Raw genomic sequence first — 27,900 nt, 5'->3', positions numbered from 1 at the left:
TAACAGTGATGTAGAAACGTTCAGCTGCTAAACAAAGGAAAGATTCCACATTAGGTGCAGGGTGGTTGCTGGTGCAAATGCTTTATTTTTTTAAAGAATTTAACAAAAATACTGGATATGCTGCACATATCCCAGCTTTCTGTGTTGCAGGGTAATTAGCGGGCTAACGAGATTTAAACCTTGTGCACTGTTGGCTCATCAAAATCAATAATGAAAGCAGTAATGGGTTTCTTGAAAAAAGCTAAGTAAGACATGATGAGAGATGCTTTGATCAAGACAGAAAGTGCAATAAAAAGGAGACTTATAATGCCCCAAATCCAGATGGTTCACAGTTGGATAGGTTAGCAAAAGCGCTGTCAGTTCTGAGAGAGAAGAGAGTGATTCCTCTCTCACTGTTTTCCTGCCCCAGGTCCCTCCTCCTGGCTGTGTTTTTATTCTTTGGCTCCACGGAAGCAACCGTCTGTCAAAGGGACTTTCTCAATCTTTCAAGATGCCAACCAAAACCCGAAGAAAAAACAGAAGGCGCGGAGCGGCTCACAAAACCCTCATCTCTCGGGTGAGGTGAGACACGCTGCATTCTGCCTTTTTTTAAAAATCTCGTATTCTCTGGCTCCAAAGCCCAGCAGAGGATCCTCGCTTTAAAGATAGCGATCCATCTGTCTCACCCATACCCACATTTATGAGCCTGTCATCACCGCAACCCAGTCACAGCGCTTTTATAAAGGCAGGGAGGGAAAGCATAAACAGTGGGGCTCAGCTCATGGCAGTCTGTCCATCTGTGGCTGTCAACAGTGTACTTGACATCAGAAACATGTCACCCCTCAATTCCAGATGCCTCAAACCTGTAACACCAGACTCAGACGTGTGTTCTCGCCCTCCACTGTCAGATCCATGTGACACGTGTGCAGTTAGCTGGAAAACACTGGCCCACGGGGAGGGCGGAAGGGGACAGGCTGGTTGATTTGCCAAGTTTTTACGGACAAAATTAAGCCCAGCGGTTGCTATTTGGAGTCATGCTGAGGATCTATAGTCAAAACAAACAGTCAAACCAGAATGTTTTTTGGAAATGCTGCTGGATTCTTCTTTTTTTTCTCCTCCAAGTTCCTGCTACTATACATACTTTTAACAGGTTTCTAGCACACAGCCTCTGGGGTTGGAGGTAATATTCAGCTGGTATTGCAATAAAATACATTGATAAATTATGTAGTAATATATACTGGTTGTTTAAAATTAGATTATGGGGAAAAAATAAATAAACTTTATAGTGATCTATTAAGAACATTGAGTGTTGCTTTTTATTCATATACATTATACATATACACATAAATATATTTGAATTTTTTTCTTAATTTAACCAACTTTTAAATGTTAGTTTTTAGTACTATTCAAGCACACTGACAGCCAAAATAAGCAGGATTGATGAGGTTTACAGTGCCCCTGATGTCACTCAGCCTGCCTTTTGCTAGTCTCGTCCAGCAGCAGCCTCCGTAGTTCCTGGGGGTCAGTTACTGGAAGAGAGCAGGTGAAGTTGTGGCAGATGTAGGCGGTGGCGACATCGTCCTGCTGTGTAATGGAGTAGAGAGCAGGAAGACGCTGCTGCAGGGAACTGTCCTCATCTCCATCAATGAGCATCAGGACCTGTCAGAGAGACAAACATGAGTCCAAAACTGCCAGAAAGTCAAATGTGAAAACTTTACACTCAAACAAGTTAAATTGAGACCCAATAGATTTGAGTGCATTCTGTAAATGAAAACATCCCAAACTGCAATGCAGGTGGTTTATATCCTCGGTAAAATAAGACATTCTTGTCTCGTCTTTGCAGAAGAATTCCAAGAGGTGGTGGTTCTGGACAGGCAGTGGAGCAGAGTTAAAGACGGGCTGACCTGTCTCGTCCCTGAGGCTGCTTCCTGTCAAAAATGTGTCACTTCCTACCGGGCCTGGCAGCGTCCCTCGTACAGGACAGAGTGTGGCGTGACAACGTTCAAGAGTGGGCGCTGACTGAGCCGGGTAGGAGACCGGGTGAGTTCTGATGATGCCCCTCATCTCAGGTGACGTTCTGTCAGACAGCTCTGACATTTCCGTCAGTAAAATCTTGACTGAAGGTCAAACAATCGCGCTGAAGCCTAAACAAGCGCCGACCGCCGCTGCTTCGATTTGAGTGGGAAGCTGCTGGTGGTGTCCATCATTACACCTCCACCAATAAACACATTCAGTTTACCATTTTCTCTCCTATCTTCCCTTTAGAGCATTGCTCTTCCGTCTCTGTCAGAACTGAAGACACTCATCTAACCATCACGCGGAAGCCCTTCTGATCTCATTCAGCCTTGTTGATGTGGTTGATCTGCCGCATCAATCACAACATTTGCACAATATTTCAGATGGATGACCTGACGTTTTACTGTAACGTGCGGTGGCAGCTGTCCTACAAATATATCCCAAAACACTGAAGTCGATGGAGAAGCCACACATGGCTAAAAGTGTGATGGAATGTGTTCACAATGGCATGACGGTTGCTATGGAGACAGGAGGTCTTCCCCCATCAAGGAGGACCTTTTTCTCTCTCCTGATCCTGACACTTCTTTTTGTGTGTCAGGGCTTAGCGCTTCCTCCTGGATCACTTTCAGCACTGACCACTTCAACTCAACGTTAAAGTCAGGCTGCGGCCCCAGAGGTGTAGCGGCTGTGGGCGTGCACGTGCGTGTGCTTGTATGAAAGAGCTGGAGACAGTGATGTGTTAGGGAGGGAGTGAAGCAATGCTATGTGAACATATTTATATGTGAAGAAGATCTAATAGATATAAAGGGCTGCATGACAATTTGTGGAGTGTGATGGATACAGGGTTAATCTTTTTAATCTTTAATCTTTTTTCCTCACTTCGTATGCCCTGACGCCTACAGCTTCATCACCCTCCTCTTACCTCGCTCTTACAAACCTGTCGAGCACAAACAGTTTAAACCCACAAACACACACCGGAACTTGTTTAAAGGCTTTCTATCCTTGCCAGACACTCAGGAAATGATTAAAGAACTTGGACGCACACTTTGCAGAACTGCCGCCGTTGCCTGTAGAAGAGCTGCGAATGGTGCTGTGTGCAGCCAGGCGGGAATAGATTTGCTTCCTCCATCCCTCTCAGTTTTGTCTGTTTCAATCGCACTCCCTCTCTCTCTCACACACACACACTCATACACACAAACCAGCATCTGGACTGACGCCCAGGGACAGAAACAGACGCACACACGATCACAGTTGGACACAAAATCCAAAGAGTGATGGAGGAGGTGGTGGTGCAGCGGGGCCAATAGCCCTGTGCATGTTCTCCAGCATCATTCACATCTTCCTCTCTAATACATCATGCACACAATCGAATATTAGCCTGGCAAGAGGCAAAAGAGGAGGGCTGGGAAGGTGAAATATAGTAGTCAACTCAATATTCTCTCCTCATAGAGGCCACAGCAATCAGTTTTCAGGTTTGACTGTCTCCAACCGAAGACTCATTAGCAATTTCATTCAACTCCAAAACTAAAATTCAAAGTGAGGAAAGGAACCATGGAACTATACAGACTCTTTAAACATTATAGTGCAAAAAACAAGAATAAAAAATCAGAAATGACTGTCTCAACGGTAAATAAATGGTCACACTTCCCTGGGTACCTCAAGCACCATACACAACTAAGGTGTCCATGTGAGCTGTCAAAGTGGTGGACATTAGGATTCTACATCATGCTCACAAAAAATGGGACCGAGTATCACAAGGTCCAGATTACTGATGGATACAGTCGGTAGCATGGACTCAAAACGGCTGTAGAGTATGTCCACAGACATACAGGGTAGAGTTTCTGTTCCAGCCTGAACCAGAGTGACTGAACCATCCATTCTGCTGGAATTTTTGTCCTTTATTAACACTCAATATCAGTTCTTAGCTGCTGTACCTCCTGACAGGATCCTCTCTCCTTAATCACCGCCGTCTGCAGTGGGATGTGACGACACCGCTGTACCGCTGAAGAATTAATGGCCCCTCTCCTCAATCACGCCCAGAAACTGACGACATACTTCATCAGATTCTGTTGCATTTGAGTTGAAAGGGGATTCTCATTTACCCGAGCCATAAAAACCTCACAGAGATAAAATTGTTCGAATTATCGGACCTGAAACGTGAGCGTTATTAAAGAAAGTTGCCAGAAAGTTAAACAGAGGAGTGCATTTTGCAATATGTCATAAATCATGAAAGTTCCAGAAGATTAAATACCAGTCAGCACTCAGACAACCAGGATTTGCTAATATTAGCATGGTGAACCTGCATACATATTTGCCCAGGAAGCACAACTTTCTCTATCTGTTGCACGAACTTTGGTGGCACATAAGAATCAGGTGTCTTTTATTAGAACTGGATTCCATAATAGGTGTTTCATTAGCTCTGGAAAAGTCACAAAAGAAATGGTTCCCTGTCTATCTCAGGCTAAGAGATAGCTAAACTGCTGCAGAGAAAAATGAGATGTGTGTGAAAGTATGAAAGGGCTGTAAAATCACACTGTGGAGTCATCTGTGCACGGGGTTTTATAGCAATACAAACTTATGCTGTTTTATACTGCCAGCATAGCATGTCAGCCATTTTACATGATCTAGAATTATTTGGCAGGATTGTTTTTTTTCTAAAGAGGACGTGTGACTCCAGCAATCTACCAGGATTCCAGCAGCAGCTGTTTCATGTAAATCCTGCTTGATACCTCTGACAAACCAGCCTTGACTGTCCACGGACATGTATGAGTAATGGCAGCTTCTCAGGAAACTTGTTGGAAGCGCTTCTCGTCCTCTCACACAACACAGAAAAAAGTAAGGTGCATAAGAGTCTTTGCAGGCTGCAGTAGGATATGGGAATATATAGTGTAAACAGTTCACTTTAAAGATGAGGAAAAAGGAAGTTTGAACCATAAATGAAATCCGTAGAAATTTTTTTTTAATGTTCAACCTCAAGTATTTCTTAAACTGTTAATAAAAAGTCCTGGCGTAGTAAATGAACATAATGATCAGAGCTACTTTTCTAAGACTGCCAACTCTGTCTTGGCTTTGTGTTTCCACCATTGCAGCCACACGGACGGCGTGGTTATAAAACTTCTTTGGTTCTTTTTAAAAAAATAAATGATTTAAACCACTTGTATTTTTCCTCCTTGTAGTTTCATTTTGATGCCAGCGCCATGCGTCAGACATTTAGGAGAAACGGCAGAAAACACGGTTACAGAAATTCATTAAACTTCAAGATCTAAGAGAATACAAGATTTATGTGATTTACCCAGTGTTGCAGTTCCCAGCCTGTGAAGATAAAGGCGAGAGCCTGTGCTTAAAAACAACCCCGAAAACTGGATTATATCTTTAGCAACACTCAAGATAGCTAAAGATATAATCCCCTCTGCTACAGAAAATATCCCCGATATCTTTATTAGTGAGAGTCACAGGTCTTGTGAGACGGGAATGAGATGACTTATAGATTATAGAGAATTTATTTTAGAGCACAATAAAATTTAAACAGAGATAATACAAAGAACACAGAAGGTGGCCATTTAACTGGGATGGTATATGCTTAGGGAGCACTTTTCAGCATTTGGAACCTTCTGAGACCTCTCATACAACCGTCACTACACTAGGGTGGTACTCTCTGGCTGTTTCTTGGCCCCTCTCGGGTCATTAGCAGAGAAGAGAAGAATTGATTCCCATACATTACTTACTCAAAGACTAAAACACACATTCAGTCTTTCATGAGACAACAGAGAGACAGCAATGACAGAGTAGTAGGGAGTGAAGATAAAGCGAAGCAGATCAGAGGTCATTGAGAAGGACTGTGAAACTGCCCCAGTATTAATCCTGCACTGTCCTCTGAGCTTAGAAATGCTAGTTAGCTTATGTCCTCACATCACCAGGCTAACCTTTCCTCTCATCTTTTCTTGTGAAGAATTCCCGTGGGTGACCCTCTTCAAGTTGGCTGGAACAATCAGCAATTTCAATGTTAGACTTCTATTGTCTGGTTTCCCAAGTCCAAAAAATGTTAGATAAGTCCCTGTAACTTCACAAATGTGTTTCCGGCTTGTCTCTCTCATGCAACAGTTGTGCTTAAAATCCAAGCTGCTGTCTGTACTGACTTGTTTTTGCTTTTCTTCAACTATCTAAAACCGTTCTCTGATTTGTGGCCTGATATAAGAAGACAAGAATGTGATGCTGACAGCACACTTGCAGTCTAGAAGCTTGGTCAGGCTTAATGCCCCAAGCATTTTTGGCACCGGAATCTTGACATGTTTTTTTCAACACGTGCCACAGACACCTTGCTTATTCTCTTCACATCCACTTAATTATTAAACTTCAAGTGCACTCCAGAGGAGTGACGTCAAAGACTAACTCCCAAAAAGAATGGTCTGACTCCCACAACGCAGTAAAGAAGACGTACTTGGATAGCTTTCTGGGGCAAAAGCACACTTAAAGCTGATTAATTTGCAGGCAAAAAACAAAGACAATTCACCAGGGGAATTAAAAGCCCTGGTAAAACTCTTATTAAACTCATTAAAAAAATTCACACACATAAATCATGTAGAGACAGAAGTTCATACACCCTTGAACCACTTTGCTCCTGCCAAAGGGTGTTGCTAATATATCACCAGAACAACCTTTTAAACACAGAAAAGTGTTTTATAATTGTAAACAATTCTGCCTTCTGGTTTCCATCTATCTTTCTCAGGATTGGTGCTAATTTTGTGGTTGTAAATCCTAAATGGTAAAAATCTGCATCCATGTAGCCAAAAGCAAAATAAAGCAGCTCAAGATACTGGATACTTTCCTATTCTCTTCTGTATCTAAATATAATTCTATTTTTTAAAGAGGTTTTATGATAATTCTATACAATGCAGGCGCAAAATAGCACCAATTTGCTAACTGCAACTTTAAACACATCCAGTATCATTAATTTATTCTGCAACAGTTCCTTCCATTCTCTTCTTGAAACAATTCCTAAACAGTTCAAGGTCATTTTCACACTTGAACACACAAAAAACAAAAGAAAACTGTAGATCCATGTAACCAGCAGGCCAGTACAGTTCACTGAAGGTCAAGCTGAAACTTATTTGGTTCAGTATGTAGAATATAAAGCAGTCCCCTTAGAGAACCGCTAAGCCAAAGAATTATTGTGACTGCCATCTGACACCCAGGTTTTAGGGAAAATGTTTTGTGGAGAAAGGTCTTGAATATTTTAGCAATACAGAAGTCAAAAACTGACACGTAAATTGCACAAAAAATGTATTGAAGGTTTTACAACCGCAAACCCTCATGCGACCCAGCATTTATTTCGACCAACCAATGCTACTGTTTAAAAATGAGGGCTGAAAGCTATTATTGAAGGAGCAGGTTTGAACTGACTGTACATAAAATATAAATGACGATCCCAATTTATGTGTTAAAAATATTGTCGGGTGGGTTTGGAGCATCTCACTCTGCACAGTTAAAGCCCACTGGCCTCAAACCAGGAAAAGAGGCAAGGAGTAATTGGATTTAAATTAGACATGTTCCCTGCTCACGGCTACCTAATGTAACATGGAAACCATCCACTTATTCACTCTTGCATGCAACTCATTTAATCCCCCAATTGCAATCTTACATAATTTCCCCTTGTGACTCTTCAAGCAACTTATCTTTGAACATTCTTGTTCATCATTCCTATTCAGTATAATTGGCTTCCTATAAGATTTCAGCATTGTCGTTCGACAAATGTATTATTTTGACTAAGGACCCCTAAATTTGCTTAAGTGTTACACAAAATTCTCTAAAATGTTGCTCTTGATTTCCAGTCTTACCTTCCAGCAGAATATGCACCACTTTACTTGTCTTTCCAATGTTAGTGTCTAGAGTGTTGAAATAATTATTTTTTTGCTCTTTTGTAGCAGCTGTTTTCTTTCTGTTGCAAAGGCCGTCTGTCCATAGCTGATCCAAAGAGGTGCACCTTTTTCTGCAGGGATGACTTTGTTTGAGGGGGATAAATGCATCACAGTGCTAGAAAATTACACTTTAGCTTATAGACAGGCAGATGTACCAAACACTAATGGATAAATGTTCTCACAACACCTAGAAACAAACTCTCAATTTTAGTAACCATACTGGCCAGTAAGTCCATAAAGAAAAGCAAATTTGTTATTTCTAATGTATTATGTGCAAATATGATACATGTGTTTTTATAATGGAAGTAGATGATCAGCTTTACTTTTTTGTTTTCATTATGATTTATAGACACTGAAATGATGAGCAGTAACTGGAGAAATTGAAAGGTTGATTCAGAGAATTGTGACATCACAAGGAGTTTGCATTTCCTTTTTATGATAGTTTAACTAACCTGGCTCCTAGTTTTATTTTTCCAATAACAAAATCAATTAAACAAATGTTCCATCCACATAAAGGGCAGTGAATCTGGATGCAGGACATACCAAAACAACCTGGAGCTAAAAACCCCACAGCGGTTGTGCTAGTTTGTTATGACTGATTCAATGCAACATTGTCCTAGTCCCACTGTCAACACAAATAATCAAGTTCTTTCAAACCTGACAGCTGCAAGGTGAGTGTTTGTGTCTTGATATGAGTGTACATAAAGCAGATCTGCCTTAACGGCATCTCGATCTGCTCTGTTTGCAGGGATTTTGAATGGCCTGAAGATAGTGCCACCTCTTTATACTGCAAAACTCATTTATATTTCAGCAGGTCACACTCACTCTGTGTGTGTGTGCGATCGTGTGTGTGCTTGTGAGTGAGTAAGTGAGTGAGTGAAAGGAAAAAAAGGTTACCACTACTATTGAATTTACTGGTGTAATTTAGGTTACAGACTGCGTAAATAACCTGATTTTGTTGTGTGTTTTTAGCCATTGAAGCAAAATACAGAAACAACTAACTTACTGTGACTACACCAACCCAGAATGTTTGTCTTCGGCATCACATTTGGGGAAACCTGTGTTTACATGCTGCAGTTCAAATCCGAAATGCTTCACCTGCTCATTGATAACAGTGGGGCCAACCATCGAGGTCTGACGGAGCGGCAGCTGTCATTCAGTTGGCGCAGTATCCTACATAATGCAAATGTCACTGACTCAAACAAGCGATTGTTACTCAATTGTTACTCACAGACCTGTAACTTAAATGTGTGTAAAAGAGCCATATGAACCCGAACGAATTTGGTCATTTGCACCTCACACAATTTAACCTCACAAAAACAATTACCTCAGTCCTCCTGGAACGGTTGCGAGTATGATGATTCATTGATGCTGTTGGATCTGAGATTACAGTATGGGTTTTATGTTTCTTAAAACTATTTGCCATGAACTAATGGGTCAAATAAAATACTCGTCTGTACAAAATGTGCATTATACTCTTTTTCTGTTTTTGAATGGTTGATACCATTTCTGATCTATGGTTGTAATCCCCTTTGGACCTCTTTCAATGTATTTTGGCATACACTAGAAGAGCACATCATCCTTTTCTTTTTTCTAAAGTGCACTGCACAGGAGAACAAAAAGAGAGAGATAATTACCGATAGATCGACATTGAAACAAGAACGAAAGTATTTGTTTAGCATAGAATCTATGTAATTGAAACATTGTCTTGGAAACGGCAAGGACATGGCCATAAAACACCTTCACACCTGTGGGCAATAGAAAGAAACAAGTCTTATAAATACTCATATCTTTGGTTACAGCATAACTCAGTACAAGTAATGGTAGTGCAGCTAGTGCATTAGCTGGAAACGGAAAAACTCATATTTACCAGTTGGGAAAAAATGTGTCCCTCATTTTGATTTGGACGAGAAGAAAAATCAACAGGAACATCAATGTCAAATGTGAATTTGACCCTTGACTGTGTGGAAAAAACAAAACAAAAGACCTCCAACCTCCTAAAACACCTGCTAAAACAGCGTGGTGGTATGCAGCCAGTGGAAGCGTATCCCAGCAACAAGCCCGTGGCATCCTCAGAGGGTGACTGCTTAATCGTGGACAGCAGCCGACAACAAGGAAAACGAAATAAAGCGTGGGACTGAACTATGTGGTGGCTGAAAGTCCTGTATCACCATGACTGGCTCTGTCTTGTCAAACAGATAACTGGGTATTTGGCAAATAACTAAATAAATAAATAAATGAATGAATGAATGAATGAATGAATGAATGAATGAATGAATGAATGAATGAATGAATGAAATAAATTATGTGAAAGCAGCCTGGAAAAGGAACAGGTGATGGAATGTGAGGAAATATAATATACAGTAATATGAGGAGTGTCATGATGAATTAATTAAATTACTAAATACTTTAGAGTATTGTGACCATTATCGTGAAATAAGTAAATGGTAACAATATTGATGACCTCAAGCCTTGCTTCAGTATTTTACACTATTCATATGCCAGCTGAAGCAAGGAATGGGAAGGCTTTGACCTTTAAAGGATTAGACTGAAACCAACCAGCACAGTGACTCGGTTTGTGGTTAATTTAAAGGTTACTATGAATCTGCTGCCACAGAAAAGGTACCAACGTTACACTAAATCAATGGCCGTCTGTGGGCCACAGCCCGATCTTTGCTTTAGAACCTATGACATGCAGGCTTGTTAAAATGACACATCCCTTTTATGTCCTTACCTTATGTGGAAGGAAGAGTGAGTTGACTGTTGCAAGGAGCGTCACAGTGTCTGGGGAATCCCTCTTGCCACAGATCACAATCTTAAAAAATATAAATAAATAAAGTTCAACAAACAAGGGAGGTAGGGGGTTGGGTGATGAGACAAAAGAGTATGAACAGAGCGGGTTACAAGAAGAAAGGTGTCACATAAGAGGAAGTAAGTAAGTGAGACGGAGTGGTAGAGGTCAGTGATGTATTTGTTACCGTAACAAGGGAGGCAGCTGGATTGTCTGGAAGCGCCACAACCCTGGGCTCATTACCCTCACTCTGCAGCCTTGACTCATCCTCCACAGGTCAGAGATGACAAGGAACCTAACTATCCCCCTACTGTCAACAGCACATGACTACTGCCACATCTGCTCAGAGAAAACTTTCTGATCTGAGAAAACTTTGTGGGCTTTGGCCGGTTTCAGTAGTTTCAGACCCAAGGCATTAATATTTTAAGTGATTATATAACTCCGCGTCTGAGCATCACAACTAACCCAAGAATTTCATGATGCCTGGTAGGAAACAGGGGAAATGAGATTTTCACAGACAGTATATTCTGGGACTAGGCACACATGCATTCATGAGGGAATGAGGGAAAACCGTTCCGGGATTCAGCTTGAGTGAGCATATCAAAGGGTTTACCATAAATCAGTGGTCCCCAACTTGGGGTCCGGGACCCCCTCAGGGGCGTGCCGGAGATTGCTGGGGGATGAGGGGGGTGAGGGGAGGCAGAGCTTTGTTTGTTGTGAGGTTATCAAAGATATAACGTGTGCACATTAAATTTGAAAAATGTCAATAACACACCCAATTGGATAATCAAAATTCTTTATAAACCAAGTTAAAGTGTATTATGCTTTTATTTACCAACACCTTTTTGACTGCATAATTTCTGTTCAGTCTTGCCATCCCAGCTAGCTAGCAGCTATACTTTGTCAATTATTCTCCTGCACAAGAGTCAGACAATGACTAAGAAACCAAAAAATGTTTACTATCTCACTGTATTAAAAAAGAAAATGAGGCAATATCATGATTGTGATTTAATTTTAGTTTTATGGAACCAAATGTAATGGAGTATGTATGCATGAATGTACTGAAGTAGGCCTACTCTGGATCTCGGAATAAAGTTATGTTCAGGTTTGAAGTTTAAATGTAAAGCAAGAAATTATTTAATATCTGTAAAATTTGTGGGGGTTTTTTTCATATGACACACCTGATGACATAAAAATGATTGTAGAACAAATGGAACAGGAATAAAGCCATTTTTGGTAAATAAATGAGTTGATAACCTCATTCTTCTGATGAACTTGTGCAGGCAGGGGTGGTGGCTGCCTTGTTTGGATGCATGCTTTAAGGATAAATGTTGGGAACCGCATAAAAAATAAAGACTACTGACAGAGTGTCATAAATGTAGCAATCCTGTAAGTGTGAACTGAAGAGTATTACAGCCATAAACAAGTAAACAACACATCTTCAAGCAATACCTTTCTCTCTGTAAGGTATTTAAGCAGTTCTTTAGCTCGTTAAGAGTTTTTTGCTAAACTCATACTACCTATGGAGTACATTAAGAAAATATATCTGTATATCTCAATATGTATCTCAAACCATTCTCTGTCAACAAAATGCCAAGATGTCCAACTATGACGGTTACATTTGCTAACTAGCCTGCTTGTGATTGGAAGGGGGAGTTTAAACGGATGGCAATAGTTCCAAAAGTAAACATTAGATCCAATAGTATGTCAATTTTAGAAACTGATACATCATAAAATTAAAGAAAAATTGCAATCTCCTGATTTACAAAGATACAAAGAAATAAAGAAAAATGCCAGCTGTAAAGCAATTTAAAAAGTAAAAAGAATACCTTTTTAAGCGTGTAGTGCTGGGCCATGAGGGCCCGAACCATTTCTGGCAGTGCTATGGGGACCTTCGTCAGGCGGTCAGTAAAGGCCGCCAACAGCCGTTCGGACTTCTGCAGCCACTCCTGTTTTCCAGTGTACTCGGACAGTCGCAGGAGATTGAATGCAGACACAGAATTAGCACTGGGCTCAGCTCCATCTTGGTCTGCATGAAACACACAGCAGCAAATGATCTTACATTCTGATGGCTGTGCCTAAACTCAGGTTTGACCACTAAATATTTTGAGTTTGACTTGCGATCTTCTGTCCGTGTGGCACGACTAGGGGTTTGTTCAGCTGGACTGATTTTAGGAAATTAGTAATAATTTTTGTTGCTCCTCTGTTTGACTCACTACTCACAATGATCTAATGAACTGAATGATTTCCATCCAAGAAATAAAAAATACAATTCTTTTTACAATTAAGTGTATTTAGCACAATGCTGAGTAACCTCTTACGTCAAAGTTAATTTCAAATTGAAGTCTTTACTGTGGCAAAATAACGCTATGGAACAAAGACTTAGGTTGTTAGATAAAATAAAACTTCTCAATCCCCTATTAATCATATTTGTTTTTGTCCCTAAAAATGTAACATTCAATATCTTATGTAAATATTGTATCATTATTTTTTCTGAGTATTTTTAGTGATCTAATGAACACTTATTTAATATATCAAGTATATTTTAGCCCCAAAATGAGATTTTTACAAAATATACAGTATATATAAAATCAGAAATTCTGTCTGACACACTGATTTTCACTTTACTCATCCAAAACAAACAAACAGAATGTGGCAGTGGGGCAATAAACTGTAGAGTGATCTTTCATCTGGCGACAGGCATCTACACTGCACGGAGGTAGCGTCACTAATAGGCTTCAACCCAATGTAACCCCGCCATCATAATGGTGCAGTCAATCCTCTCAGATGAGGGACCACTCACACCTCAGTTCTGATAAACAGACACAGATGTATGTGTAATCATCTCACAAGCACACAACAAAACGAACACATACACACACACACTCAAAACTACTGTATCAGATCTGTCAACAGGTCTTAACCAGTAACGCTACTAACTTTTTTTTTTCAGTTCCGGTTCTGTGCCTGAACTATTTTACATCTGTCATAAGTGTTACAGATAAATTTATTCAAAAGGGATTGAGAACAAAGAACAGCCCCTATCAGTCAGACTTCAGACTGGAGTTTCTGTGAGTTTATATGGTAGTACATGCTTGGCAACATAACCTTCCCAATTAATCACTTACAACAATAGGACGACAACAAAGATGCCTATTTTTACTCAGATTACAAAAACCATCACGACACAAGCTAAGTCTAATAGGGAGACACTTGCTAACTGCAAACCTAAAAAAAACTTAAAAGAAAAATTGAGTATTAAAAAAATGATAATGCTGTAATGGAAAGTTGAGAGGCACTAAATCAGATTTGTCTGGAAGGGGGAGAAAAATGAGGCCACTGACAATACATAATATATTACAGTAAAGATATTAGCCTGAGTGCAGATGTCAGGAGAATAAGAATACAAATACAAATGGGAGATGTGAGCTCTCATAATAAATTGTTGTTGTCAGACAAAACATCTCACCAGCAAAAGGAAAAGCTCCACAATTGAGGACTATCTCCAGAGTGGAAACTCTGATGTGTCATATCCAATGTAAATGTCTGCAGCTTCTCTTAACTAAACTGTGGTCTTCAGCTGGAAGAGGGGATTAGCATCCATTTTATGGTCTCTATCAATTCATATTAATCATATGAATCCGCTTAAACTCTTTAGGCCATGACATTTTATTGCAGGGCAACTCTGCAAAATTACACAAGATGCAAATATCTAATGCCAAAACTTCTGGGGACCACGATTCCAAAATAAATTTCATGTTAATGTCTACATTTGCAGAAATAAGGGACCAACTGGGTGAGCAGTGAGCTCCCGTTATGGCTGCATTTCCTCATACAGAAACTTAACTCATGTGACATGTTAACACACAACTATGTCCAACCCAAATCCTGTTCCGATATCACTGATATTAAAGTGCATGAGTATAACAATATAAAGTTGTTTTTGTTCCCAAAAGTCATACTGGAAAATACACTAGTTACATAACAGTGACATTAGGAGAAGCATAAAGAGGATCTGAGACTCTAAAGAGTGTTTTCTTAGCAGACAGACAGAAGAACAGAATGGAAATGGCTTAGACAGATGTTGTGAACAAAATGGTTGAAAAATGACTAAATGCATTCACAGCAGATTTTAACCTGAGGGAGAGATGATTACATCACACTAAAGGTCATTTTTCCTAGACATTTGTTGGCCAATCCTGCTGATGTCCCACTGCAACAGTGGAAAAAAAAAGGAAAACTCATCCCTCAACCACATCTCGAACCAAACTGGACCCCACAAAGAGTACGGTACTCGCTACTAGGATAAAGACTAATGAGGAGCCACAATAAACAATAAACTGGATCCAGTATTCAAAATTGTAATTTGCTAACAAAACTAACTTAAAATTGGATTTTAAAAAGAATTTGCTCAGATTTATTTACATGATATAAGTTTCGATTTTGAATTGCCTAATTTTGATTGCAACATCAATATACCTTCTGAGCTAAACCAACTTTGTAACTCCATCAGGCCGAGAATTTAACCTTTGAACTTTCATTCCTCACTAATGTCCTGTATACCAGACAGGGCATATCTGTTTAGACGTCCATCACTCTCACCCTCTTTGAGTCGCAGCAGGACAGTGAAGTCGCTGGGATCGCTGCAGAAATAGCCTCCACCCTCATCATCCCAGAACAGCTTGTCCTGCCTGAGCTGCAGCTCCTCAGCCCACCTCAACCACTCCGTCTGTAGTGTGGCCTCATGCAGGTCCAGCAAGCCGCAAATGATGAACGCATAATCATCCAAGAAGCCAGAGATAGGCGGAGATCTGCAGTACACAGCAGGAGAGTGGGAGATGGGAAGAAAAAACACACAAGTGGGAGAAAAGTGAGAATGAGGACAGATTTCATTAAGAATTTATTGAAAGATCAGGGTGAGGACTAAAGGGATTGGTTACTGTGGGTGACCTAGTTCAACTTGTTTCCTTCTACCATCGTGTTTAATAAACCAAAAGCTCGTGTATGGCAGAAACCCACAAGAAATTGGCTTGAAGTAAATGTGTAGAAAATAAGAGAGGCAGAAGGAGAAGATAGTGACAGCAAAGAGCTACATTGGCAGTACAGGCAGAGTAGAATCTTTTTTTTTTTTTAGCATTTTCTCTATACAAAATTCACCATCTGCCTGCCACCGTATTTGTTGGACAGTAGAAGGTATCGGATCATTAATGCATGTACACACACCAGTGTACAAATTGACTTTGAACTTCCAAAACAAGCAGAACAGTAACTGGATGATTCTGAGACATCACCTGTATCCCCCCCTTCCTCACCCCACCCACACCACTAGTGAACTAATGGCTGCACCTACTTCAATGTTTAGCCCTCATCTTCTCAGCCATTCATACTTTATATTATTTCTATTTCATTTTATTTTGCCAAACATCAGGACTTCCCACACCAGTTTCAGATTTCCCATAATAACACCCTGTCTGGGTGAGTGGTGGACGATAGCTGGTGACAGACAGCCAGATATACAGCCCACTGGGTGAGGCCTCTGCTGGCTGTTGGTCAAGAGGCTGAAAACAGAAAGGAGACTTGAGAAGCGACGAAGAGCAGAAGGTTAGGTAGGGGTGAAGAGTCATATCTGTGCCTATCTTTCCCAGACAGACAAACGGGAGTTGATTCTGGGCTCAAGAGGAGACAGCAGCCGCTCCTGGGCTGGACATAACAGTGGCTGCAAAGTGGAGTCAAGAGGAATTTGGAATAGCATGACAAAAAAGATGGAACAAGAGTTCAGCTAAATACATTTTTTGAACAGAAATTAATTTGTATAGCCACTTATTAAACCAGTAAAACAAGAAAAAACAAAACAAAAAACAACTTAATACATGAAATGGCAAGCATAGTCGAGTGACCCACTAGCATCATAGTGGAAATCTTTTATTACACTACATGTCTAAAGACTTCGAATATATACTTAATTATGACTGACATGTATGAACACATTATATTACAATAATCTGACTTTTAGTGGTTGCCTTATTTTTGTTTTATTTATTATAACATCCATGCAGTAATTATGGCACAAGAGGGCGGCAAATATGCAGTATATGGGCAAGTTATTTTTACTATAGATGGCTGACTTTAGCAACTTTTATTAAAGCAGTAAAATTTTAAAAAGCAGAAAGCATCTGATCACAGTTCCAGATGTAAGTTTAGGTTGAATTCTACTGTTATTAGTCAGAGGGCAGATCAAAACAGAGCCCTGTCATCTGGCCAAGGCGACTATAGTTGCGGAGACGATAACCTCAGGCCAGACCTAAGAGGGTGACACCAACACACAAAAATGCAGCAGCCTCGGAGGAATACTCAACAGTGCTTTCATTCGCACCTTTGACGGCCTACGTTAAGTGAGTCATTTCCCCGAGAGCGCAGATCCTGACAGTCCACCGCATGGTTAGACAAGGAAAAGGCTTTACAATAATTGCTTCATAATGAGGTTCACATATTGAGCTGATCTATTCCTCCCACAATAAAGCACACAGAGAAAACCACTGGGGCGATGTGACTCATAAAACACACTGTTGCCCATCAGTTTTACAACAGAGCTGACCCCTGTGCTCAGGGATAATTTAACACACTTGCTCCTGCTGTAGAAAGTACTGACATTTACATATGAGAAGGATTCAGATTCCAGAATTATAATCATATTTGATTTTCCTCAGATGATTTGCAAAAAAGTGTGAAGTTCATAGATGTTCTCATTGGAAAGCTCTGGAAATTTATTGTACAACGTGTCTAATAATATTGTAGATATCAAAAAATTCTTTATTTAGCAGCATTAACAATAGCAGCAATGATCACCTCGCTCCAAAGCCTAGGCCTGAAGTTGGCAACCTGCACCTCTAAATGACTGGTTCTGATAACTGTTTCTCCCACTATATGGTACAAAACTGCTGTGTATACACAGAGGAAAATGCCAAAATATCATTATGGGATGCAGCGCAAATTCACAAATTTGCAAATTCATGCCCAGAAATGACCACTATCACAATGACGATCAAACCTTTACAATGTAGATGGCTGGTAACCATTTGGTAATGAGGTGAAATCGGCTTTTTGGAACCCCATACATACCAATTCTAAATACCAACTCACAGCTTGCAATCTCATGCCTTCCTCTGGCTCTTGAAAACGGCAGCCGGGCTCATCTAGTACGAGCACATGCAACCGAAAATAGATGGCATAAGCTATGTCGTGCGGCCAATTAGCCAATGCAAACTGAACCAGGCCTGAAAAAACAGCCTTGGTAAGCATTCTCAGTGCTGACACCATCCTGATTTAGAACATTATATATGAGACAGAAGCCATAGAACAAGGTCAGAAATATCTGAGACAAGTGTGTATCTGATTATGTTTGTGTTCATAAATTGGAGTCATTTAATCATTTGTGTTGTGGGTCTCCTGGCATGATTTTTCTGCTGACTCGGTGGCATTTAACACTTTAACACTCATCCATTTACTGTAACTGGGGCATAGGGCTGGCCAACAGAACGAGGACACCTGCAGCGGCGGAGTGTTAGCATCAAGGGGATGTGTGTTAATGTTCCTAACACCAGTATCTGCCACCATCCGATCCGAAAGCGTGCATGATTGATGTCAGCGCACACCAAATCTGACTTGTTTAATGTCATGGGAAATGGAACATAAATGGATTGTTAGGTATTTTGTTTACACAGCTACATTTCTGCCGGTAGGAGATGACTTATTAGACCTGCCAACGATTTCAAACAATTTTATTTGAGCACTGTTATTGTACAAGGTCAATAGTCAATATACACAAGAAAACTGCATATACTCCAGCTCAACCATGCTGTCAGTCCAAAAGCTCTGACTAGGAAATAATGTCAAAGTCATTGTCACATGTCATTGACAGTCAAATATAAGCAATCCAATTTAAATGTGCCAATCATTTTTCAGACTTATGGAATTAATATGAAAATAACAAATTCAATTTACTGCTGCAACCTGATTTATCCAACCATCCCGATTTTCTGCCTTACATTTAAAAAGAGGCTACCACTGTGAGCCTCCACAGACCAGTAAACCATGAACCTGACGTCCACCCATATAAAAAAACTGCATAGTTCTGAAAGCTAAAGTCTGTGTAGCCTGCTTGCTCAGTATATGTTTGTTTGTAAAACATTTCCTTTTATGCTTTGGTGACCAACCCTTGACATGAGGATGCTTTTGACCTTGAAAAAAATATCTAAATGAAACTAAAGGTTTCTGGTGCTCCCTGGAAGAGTTTAAATGAATAAGTGTCACTATAGTAACAGGAATGCTGTTAGTCAGTAGTCAGTCTGTTAGCCCGTCATTTACATTTTTGACCACAGAGATGAAAATAATTGTGTGCTGTGGGAGTTATTAAGGTACAAGGTCAGTGTTCGTTTGTACTTATGTTCACCATTGGTTAGAATCTTTTTTCATTAATTCTTACTAGGGCTGTCAAAATCAACATTTGGATCCAGATTATTTCAGTAATTACATTACATTTCATGCAATTAAGAGATGACTAAAATTCACACAATTCTACTCACTGGTGAGGATTGGTGCTTGAATGCTGTTTGTTGGAAGAGGTAACACGATTAAGATGAACCACGAAAAGCAATATGGATGTGGTCTCACAAACAAACCCCCCCCTCAGAATATCACGGCCTCAGTAGATCCCTCTGACAAATTGACTGACAGATCTCTCAATAAACCTGCAGACCAATTAATATCATCCAGGACACAGTCTGTATAAAGATTTTGCAAGTTGTCACAAGACGCAAAATCCTTTTTACACCTTGACCCTAAATTTGCCTTTTGAATTAAATAAAACACATGTCAAGTGTATACATCTGTCATGAGTCAATTACCATGACAAAATAAAACACAATTAATAATGACTGGGTATTAATTATCATCAATCTAAATTAATCCACACTAGCCCTATGATAAATGGGATTAACCATTTTAAACAGAGCCATAACTCTTACATATGTTTAGCACAACAAAATTTGAATGACTAAAGGAACAATCATGAATAATCCAGACTGCCTCATTCAAAAAAAATCCATCTTACATCTGTTGTAGCTCCATGTCGTCTCCAAGGTAACAGGACCGGAGCAAGGTCTGCTGCTCAGGATCCCACAGATGCTCCTGCAGGAAGTTAGCTGCCTGCACTGCCCTCTCCAGCAGTGCTTTGTCCCCCAGAACAGCTCCTACGCGAGCATAGGCTGAGAGCATCAGACCTGAGGGCAGTGAAGAGAAAATTGATTTTTGAGCTGACAGAAGTGAAACACCTTGAACACTTTCTGAACAGACTTTTTTCATTCGCACTTTTATATTAATTTCCTCTTCCCACTTTCAAATGCTCTTCTGGAAGAAGGCAAGTCTTTGGGTATACCGTAATTGGGAATGTCTTGAGTTCACAAAGCCATATTACTCTACTGCCACGTTCAGAAGATAGTTTGACTCCTGTGTCTAAAATAACACTATATACATTTTAAATTACAACTAGTGTGTATATCATATAACGTTGTGATGCTTGTAGAATTAATTATATGTAACACGAATGAAGGACGTCTTCTAACTGCCATTGCTTTTTAAGAACTATACAAGCATAAAATAGATCCAGTTTGAGATGTTGAATCTCATCTTAATAAATGAGACCTTTTAGGATCAAAATAAATGGCTTAATAACAAAAAACAGACGTAGGCTCTTCCATGGCCCTGTGAACACCCTCTACTGTTTGCCAAGTGGCATTGCAAATTAATGTGACAATTGACAATAAAATCCTGACATTATCGCTCTGCTAAGCAACACCAATAAAAAGGAAATGTCCAAATATAAAGTCAAAAAAATGAGTTTCTCAGGGAACTAACAAAAATAAATCTGGTTGCACTAATTCTGGATTCTAATTAAATGGAAGATTAGAGGAAACTGAATGCTAAACATCAAGCAAATATATCAGTGGCATAAGAATGATGTATGGATGGAATTTGCCCGAGAAACTCCGAGAAAGGCAATCAAGAAACCATAACTAGTAGTCAGTGTATTGACGAACCTGTGCCTCATTTTACTGTTTCCAGGACAACTTTATAAAACCAAAATAATCATCCATCTTTACCATTCCAGGAGGCCAGCATCTTGGTGTCCAGGTGGGGTCTTGGCCTGCTTTTCCTAATTTCAGCCATTTTGGCTCTGGCAGATGCCAGCAGCTTGGTGACCTCCTCGATACTGACGCCAAAATGAGCTGCTGTCAACTCTAAGGAGTAGCGTACAATCAGCACATTCTGGCCCTGAAGCTCCCCATGGGGGTCCTAGACACGACAAACAGCACAGGCAGGAGGACATTCACAGAAATAATTCATGGTGTACACAGATGCAAAGCTTAAAGTTTACAGCCAACCCAACAAATCGCAGTGGAACTAAAACAAATGATTCAGAAGCTTCAGCATCAGATAGTTCTCATCAAAACTGACCTGTTCTGGAGAGACGTTGCCTTGTTCCTTCACCCCATAGTGGTGCATAAAGATGTCTGCCTGTGTTGCAGATCCAGCGGTGCCTTCCACCACATCTGGCAAGAGCTCCCGGACTTCTGAAGCCGTCCAGATGCAAAAGGCCCCTTCACGCTTCTCTGTTCCTCCACAATGTGGGAGCGAGTCTGCATCCTCTGCACTGTAGAACCCCCCAGACTGTCCCACACAATATGACAGGAGATGAATGGAAGGAGAGTCCTAATGTTGCTGGTTTTAACCTTTTAGCTTAATAAAATAGGCCAATATCCTTCAGACATTATCAGTTAAAGTTATCTGTCGTGGAAAAGCAACTTAGGAGGCCACAATCTTATACAAAGTCATTCCCTTATATAGGGGCTATTAGAATCCATTTAATTTGTTACTGTCTCAAAACTCTCAACCAAATCTGGTAATGAAATGTTTTACAGTATGCTTGCAAATCTGGGGCATTTTAACAGGACATTCTGAGAGGAATCGGTTTAAAGAGTGTAATTTATATGAGTGCAATGTAAACTGTTGGGGCGTGTACAGTATATATTGCCTAAACAGTTTTATTATGCGTTCATGATGAGAACTACAGCGCTAAAGCCAGCAAAGCCAGAGAAAGATAAAAAAAAACTCACAGTCTATAGTAATTTACCTTTGTGGCATTAATTCATTAGTGTATAATTATGTAATAAATCTTGGCAAATTTAATGATTACGATAACTGTAGTTTTCACTGCGGTCCCTGTTCACTGCCGTTGGGCCCATTAATCAGATGAGAAAAGAGGGCTGACCCTCACGGCAGAGCAGGGATTTAAGAGGCTATTTGTCAGTGGAGTCAAACCCTCGCCCCCAAGAGTGTCCTGACACATGGATGCCCAAATACACAATCAATATCTTCCTGTGGAGTTTTATAGAGGTTGTGACCAAACAAATTTAAATTGGAATTTAAATTGCTGTATTTTCAAATCTACACTACATGAGTACTGTGTTGAACCTTTTTATCTTTATTATGTGTTCATAAATTACCTCAGTGTCTGACTGAGAACACCTAGTTTACTATAGGAGAAAGCAAAAGACATCAACAGATATTCTCCTAAGAATTCACCTTATCGCTCAGGTCTCTGGACACGTAACACAGTATATCCTTGGCCACATCTGCGTAGAATTGTTCACCTGATACCTGGGGAAGCAGCAGAGAAATAGAGCGCACACCTGCTCAGAATTATGATTCATTCCTCAACCTCACACACGTGTGCTTTTGTGTTATTTATCTGCAGGTTAACGCAAATGCTGAGGCTGCTGCTGCTGCTGGGCATCCTCATTAAACACCAGCACAAGCATGTGAGCACCCTTTGAAGACACCTACATGCTCAATGTTCAAGGTAGCTTCTTCTTTCTCCTCACAAAAACCTAACTATGATGTGTACTTGTTAGCCGCTTCACTTCTATCATCTCGTAGACACAGTGCTGGCTGAAAAGTGTCACGCTGTAATGGATTACTTGCAGAGAGAGAGAGAGTTTGAGAGAGTGATGCAGGGTCATGGATCCAAACACGCACCTGGGATGCAGTAATGTAGGCTACAGCCAGCTGAGCCTGATCATACAGCATCTTCTCAAAGTGAGGAACATGCCAGGATGAATCTGTGGAGTATCGGTGAAAACCCTAAAGAGGGAGACATAGTAGAAATCAAATTGAACTATTCTGTTTTTACAGGTTAGAAAATATTTGACAAGCGGCTGTCAATTAACTGAAGAATAAATACATTCAAGGTATTTTTCTAGTAGAAAGTGCAGGAACCTGGGATACGTGGTCGTGGATGCCTCCCAGTGCCATCATGCGGAGCGTGTGTAAGGCCATCTGAAGAGCCTCGACTCCCTCTGAGGTGGAACGATTCATACACCAGTATGACATGAGGAACATCAGATTCACTGTGAGGTGACAGAACGGGTCAGACGGAGACCTTAGAGGCGCACTTCCATGGTGTTTTTCCAGTTTACCTGGTGATGGGAATTTGGGCGAGTCTCTAAATCCACCATATTCTTCTTCGTAAGAATTTGCTAACTGTTGGAAGCAGCGTTTGGTAACATCCGGGGCAAAAGGAGGGCTCGTTCCTGCATCGGCAGCAATGGCTGTCCCTTTCTTCAAGGCTTCGAGGATCTTGTTTCCATTTGATTCCAAGGCCGAACGATTATTGGTCCACTGAGACGAGAAGAAAATAGTTTTTTACATGCGGATGATAAAGACAAGGTTCAGCTGAAGCTATAACCCAAATTATTGTGTTCAGTCAAAAGGCTGGTGAAAGTGTCGTCTTAGCTGGAGATGTTTCATATTGTGTGAAATCTGGGATATTTGGGACATTTATTGCCAGTGCACGCAGAACAGGGACAAAATAAGAATGTTCTGAAATTCAAATACTAAGAAAAAAACACTTTCTCTACCTGGTCGATGATTCTCATAAGAACAGTCTTGAGGCCTGGCCTTCTTCCGTGGTCTCTGGGAGGGAAGTACGTCCCTCCAATAAAAGGTCGAAGGTCAGGCGTCAACCATACACTCATTGGCCAACCTCCACTTCCACTTGTTGCCTGAAGATATGAACAGAGACCAACATAAATTAGGCTCCCAAGCAGAATAACTAAATACAAGAAGACCATGAAAAATGCCCACACCTGAATAAAGGTCATGTAGACCTTGTCTACATCAGGTCTCTCTTCTCGGTCCAACTTGATGCAAACAAAGTTGTCACTCAAGATTTTGCCAATTTCTTCATCCTCAAAAGACTCTCTCTCCATAACGTGACACCAGTGGCATGTTGAGTAGCCCACTGGGGGTCATAGAGGGGCCGATTTAGAGAAAACATTCCTAGACTTACAAAGAACTCCTGTCAATTCAGAGCGTCTCTCACCTGATAAAAAGATTGGCTTATCCTCATTCCTCGCTTTGTCAAAAGCCTCTTGTCCCCATGGATACCTATGATACATAGGACATTAACATGCACTACATCATCTCTCAGGAATGTGTACATTAAAGGCACTCACCAGTCAACAGGATTGTGCGCATGTTGTAGGAGGTAGGGTGACCTCTCCTTGGCCAGCCTGTTGGTGCCTCTGTGAGTGGGAGTTGATGACCCCTCACCCCCTGATGCCATGCTCATAAACAGGGATGAAAAGCTGTAGAGACAAAATATATACAGTATACGAAAAACTATAAAACAATCATCTCAGGAAACCTGTACATAGAGGTAATTTATGCATGGCTCATAGAAAAGGAAATTACTACACCTCAAACTGCAATATTAAGAACATAAAAACTGAAAGACTAGTTCATTATATTGTATGTCTTAATACGTTCTCACTGGACTGTGTAGCTATTGTTATATTTGTTCAATAGCATCAGCAAAGAATCCTGCAGACTTATACTATATTTGAACACTGGGATGGTTTAGAGAATAATATAGAATAAGGAGTGATTCTGCAGGTGTCTATTATGGAACTTATTTTAAGGTATGAAAACTCTCAAAATGACTCCTATTCCGAAAGTTTTTTGTTGTTTTTTTTAAATTCCAGCACGAAAATGCATTTAGTGGATTGTTTATATTGTTCTCTTAACTTTATATTACAGCTGACACCTGTCAAACTTGCACACCTGGAAACTAGGTCAAATATTTCCTATAAATGCTGCTTTTGGGATTATTAAAACGTGCCGAAATAATCTAACAGTAATATGTTTTAAAAATAGATCTTTATTTAGCAGGTCACACCCACTGGGAATGATTTATTCTAAGATTACCCTGATCTATACAATTTTGTAATAGAAGTTTTGCTTCTTATCTATTAGCATGAAACGACCCAACATCGGATCCTGACAAAGCAAGCATTGAATACACAATTTTGTTTATTTTATTTTGGGATGGCTAATAAACCAACCAGGTTGATAAACTAACAAGTAGTCCATATGCATCCTGTTAAAGTGCGCAGCGAATCTAGCGTTAGCGTTAGCATTAGCACGCTGAGTTAGTAGCTTCACCTGAAACAGTGGACCGGCTGGGAACGGTGGCGCAGCCCTGAGCTGTAGCTCGGTGGGTGTGCAGTGTTTCTGAAGCGCCTTCTATGACACCGTGAGACCTGTTGGGAACACTCCGTTCCAAGGACTGATGTAGCTAACAAGCGTTCCACAGAATTACATTTAAACGTCGACTGACGCCATGCTAATCTTAACATCCTAATCCGTGTGTGTTGCCCAGTAACTTCATCAAGCTAACATTAGCTACATTGCACACAGGCTAAACTTCAGAGCAGAGCTTGAGGTCTTTATTGTAAAGCCATAAATGGACACGCGGTGGCGCAAGAAATCAGAATCAAATCATAGATAGAGCAAAATAGTGACTACCGAAGCAAAGGCATTGATTCAACCTTTCAATGCCATGAAAAGGTTGTTTTTACTTGAAACAGAGCAACATTTGATAAGATAAGTGCTTTAAATCCAGACTATATCCCTTTGTGCATTTCGCATTTGGAAATGTTCAGCTGGATAACAGTGTACACAAACTGGTCACGGGTTGCTATATCCGAAGCAATAATGTTCATGGGAGTTTTGCGCGCCTGCTCTTTGACCCATTGTAGCATTCTTGGCAAACTCCTGTTTACCACATTGGGAAAGTTGTCACAAAGCCGGATGATGTACTTGAGGATCCTGGCATCCTCTGGAAGTGTCAGGTTCAATCCGCAAACAAAGAAACCTGCAGGATGTGAAATTGAACAGAAATGAAATAAAATCAAGACCCTAAAGCTATAAACAGCTCCTCAGCACCAGGCGGTAACAGAATTGAATTGAGAAAATTACTTTTCAATTGCACTGTTTTGTAAAAAGTGACATTAGTAATAAAACAAGAAGTGCTCGGAGCAAATCTTATCTATTTATACCAACATTTTTTTAGTTCTTACAAAAATGTCCAGCTTATCCACAACCATTTGAACACATTATAAAAAAATGTTCACCTTTCATAGGTTTTGGTTTTTCCAAGTATTGACAAAGTTTTGACTCCACCGTTATGGGGTCCATGCTGTTGCCATAGAAATATTGTATTCTACCCCACATCTCAGGGTGCTGTCCGACTGGATAATCATATGAAAGAATGACATTTTTGCCCTCATCCCAGCAGCTCTTCAGAGTAGGAGAGTCCTGTTGTATTTCAGATATTAAAAGTTTGCTTTTAAAAGATAATAAAAAAAATCAGACATATATTTCCATGCAGATCTCCGCTCCCCACCCCAGTTTTACCTTTCTGGGGAGAAGTTTGTTTCCAAACAGTGACTTGATGAAGTGGATAAGATGATTGTGGAGGTCCTGCTGGTTTTTTCTGTCAAAGCCTTTGAAATGGGACAGAGCCAGGATGAGAATCTCTTTCGGGTGTTTGTCCGCCCACGTGTTGATGTCCCGGAGAAGCGTCTGCCAACAGTGAGAGAAAACGAGGGCTTCGTACACTGGCATGATTTGATGTCACATTGATTCCAGCTTAATTGGCTTTGTCAAACTAAAAAGAAAACCTCTTCACTCTGATGGATCAATAATAGGTCAGTCAGATCTGACTAACTATAACGATCTCAGTGTTCTGATAATGGCTGTGCAGCTTCTTCCTTCTTTTTTGTTACATGAGCCACCTCTGCCTTTACCTCCACATCAGTGCGCGTGTACAGGCCGTGATAAAAATATAGCCTGGTGGGTTTGGGGTCATTTGGCTTGCGTGCGATCCTCAGGTCAAAGTATCGAACCCCTGCATTCAGTTGCTTGGTGATGTTCTCATCCTGCAGTCATCCAAGTCATCTCAATAAGAAAAACAGTTTCATGGACAAATAAACTGCATTTATTTTGGACTCACCTGAGTTGTGGCCCATCGGCGCACTATTTTGCGCACGCAGCAGAGCTTACTGAATTTTTTCAAACCATCAGGCTCAATTATAGAGGAGTTTTTATCCAAGTCGTAACTCATTGAGTCATGGCTACCTGTAAAAACAACACACACACACACTTGCTTGTCAATGAGCTAAGCTAATAGTAAATTTGGACATGTTAGCAATCCAAAAGTAAAGTGTTTGACAATGAAACGTTTAATTTTTATTTGGTCTGTTTTAATTTGGTTTCTTCCTATACCGGTACATAGAATATTGGGATTTGATACGATTTAAACAAATTTGCAGTCAATTGAAAAATGGTGTGTATTGTTTCCGTACAGTAGCGATGTCAGTAGGCACAGTTTCCTCTGCTTACCTGGTATGGCGAGGTTAAACAGTGGAATGTTGTGAAGTTCGACTGGGAGTTGTGACATCCAGTCAGAGTAGCTACTTATTGCAGACATGGTCATCTCAATCTGAATGAAATAATGTAAAGTCAGCTGTTTTAGCTTTGTAATAATGAAAACATAGATTTAAAGTTTAAGTTAAGGTAACGCAGTTTACCTGACTAGAGTTCAAACAGGTGTCGCAGCATTCTACACGACAGGTGAAGGAAACATACACGTCTAATGTTGCTACACAGGTTTTCGCTTCAGGAAACATTCTTTTTAAAGACTTCTAAAAACAGCAACACCCCCAACTGGAATGTTTGATGAAGATAATTTGTCGTCATTCCATTGAGCAAACTCAGCAGATATGAAGCCGCGAAGCAAGT

The 27,900-nt window shown here is 40.4% G+C and overlaps 2 protein-coding genes across 3 annotated transcripts; both read right to left on the bottom strand.

Moving 5' to 3' along the window:
• Positions 1 to 55: 55 nt before the first annotated feature.
• On the bottom strand, positions 56 to 25,526 carry spata20 (spermatogenesis associated 20). Its single transcript, XM_057056308.1, has 16 exons — positions 25,261 to 25,526; positions 24,273 to 24,404; positions 24,140 to 24,204; positions 23,904 to 24,058; positions 23,676 to 23,819; positions 23,235 to 23,436; positions 23,035 to 23,165; positions 22,795 to 22,899; positions 22,342 to 22,416; positions 21,214 to 21,426; positions 20,859 to 21,051; positions 19,811 to 19,979; positions 15,304 to 15,512; positions 12,531 to 12,730; positions 10,645 to 10,725; positions 56 to 1,638 (listed from the first exon to the last, which is right to left on the bottom strand). The coding sequence occupies exons 1-16, from the start codon at positions 25,452 to 25,454 to the stop codon at positions 1,444 to 1,446; spliced, it is 2,463 nt and encodes an 820-aa protein (XP_056912288.1). The 5' UTR covers positions 25,455 to 25,526; the 3' UTR covers positions 56 to 1,443.
• Positions 25,523 to 27,900, bottom strand: LOC130539026 (PI-PLC X domain-containing protein 1-like). Of its 2 annotated transcripts, XM_057057097.1 has the most exons (7): positions 27,690 to 27,876; positions 27,502 to 27,601; positions 27,113 to 27,237; positions 26,907 to 27,038; positions 26,515 to 26,682; positions 26,232 to 26,415; positions 25,523 to 25,972 (listed from the first exon to the last, which is right to left on the bottom strand). In XM_057057097.1, exons 1-7 carry the CDS (start codon positions 27,786 to 27,788, stop codon positions 25,722 to 25,724), a joined length of 1,059 nt encoding a protein of 352 aa, XP_056913077.1. In that variant the 5' UTR covers positions 27,789 to 27,876; the 3' UTR covers positions 25,523 to 25,721. The 2 variants fall into 2 exon arrangements, with proteins under 2 accessions (XP_056913077.1, XP_056913085.1); XM_057057105.1 differs by lacking the exon at positions 26,907 to 27,038 and having other exon boundaries at positions 27,690 to 27,900.

The sequence above is a fragment of the Takifugu flavidus genome, chromosome 1 (genome assembly GCF_003711565.1).
Source record: "Takifugu flavidus isolate HTHZ2018 chromosome 1, ASM371156v2, whole genome shotgun sequence".
Taxonomy (NCBI): domain Eukaryota; kingdom Metazoa; phylum Chordata; class Actinopteri; order Tetraodontiformes; family Tetraodontidae; genus Takifugu; species Takifugu flavidus.
This window is presented reverse-complemented; position numbering and strand designations above follow the sequence as displayed.

Excerpts from the sequence above, each read along its gene's own strand:
- spata20 (XM_057056308.1), bottom strand. The coding sequence starts at position 25,454 with ATGTTAAGATTAGCATGGCGTCAGTCGACGTTTAAATGTAATTCTGTG. Across the intron at positions 24,059-24,139 it reads TAAGCCAATCTTTTTATCAG|TGGGCTACTCAACATGCCAC; the intron begins GTGAGAGACGCT and ends TATGACCCCCAG. Across the intron at positions 12,731-15,303 it reads CCTGCTGCGACTCAAAGAGG|ACCAAGATGGAGCTGAGCCC; the intron begins GTGAGAGTGATG and ends TGTTTCATGCAG.
- LOC130539026 (XM_057057097.1), bottom strand. The coding sequence starts at position 27,788 with ATGTTTCCTGAAGCGAAAACCTGTGTAGCAACATTAGACGTGTATGTT. Across the intron at positions 26,683-26,906 it reads ACACGCGCACTGATGTGGAG|ACGCTTCTCCGGGACATCAA; the intron begins GTAAAGGCAGAG and ends CACTGTTGGCAG. Across the intron at positions 25,973-26,231 it reads AAAACCAAAACCTATGAAAG|GTTTCTTTGTTTGCGGATTG; the intron begins GTGAACATTTTT and ends CACATCCTGCAG.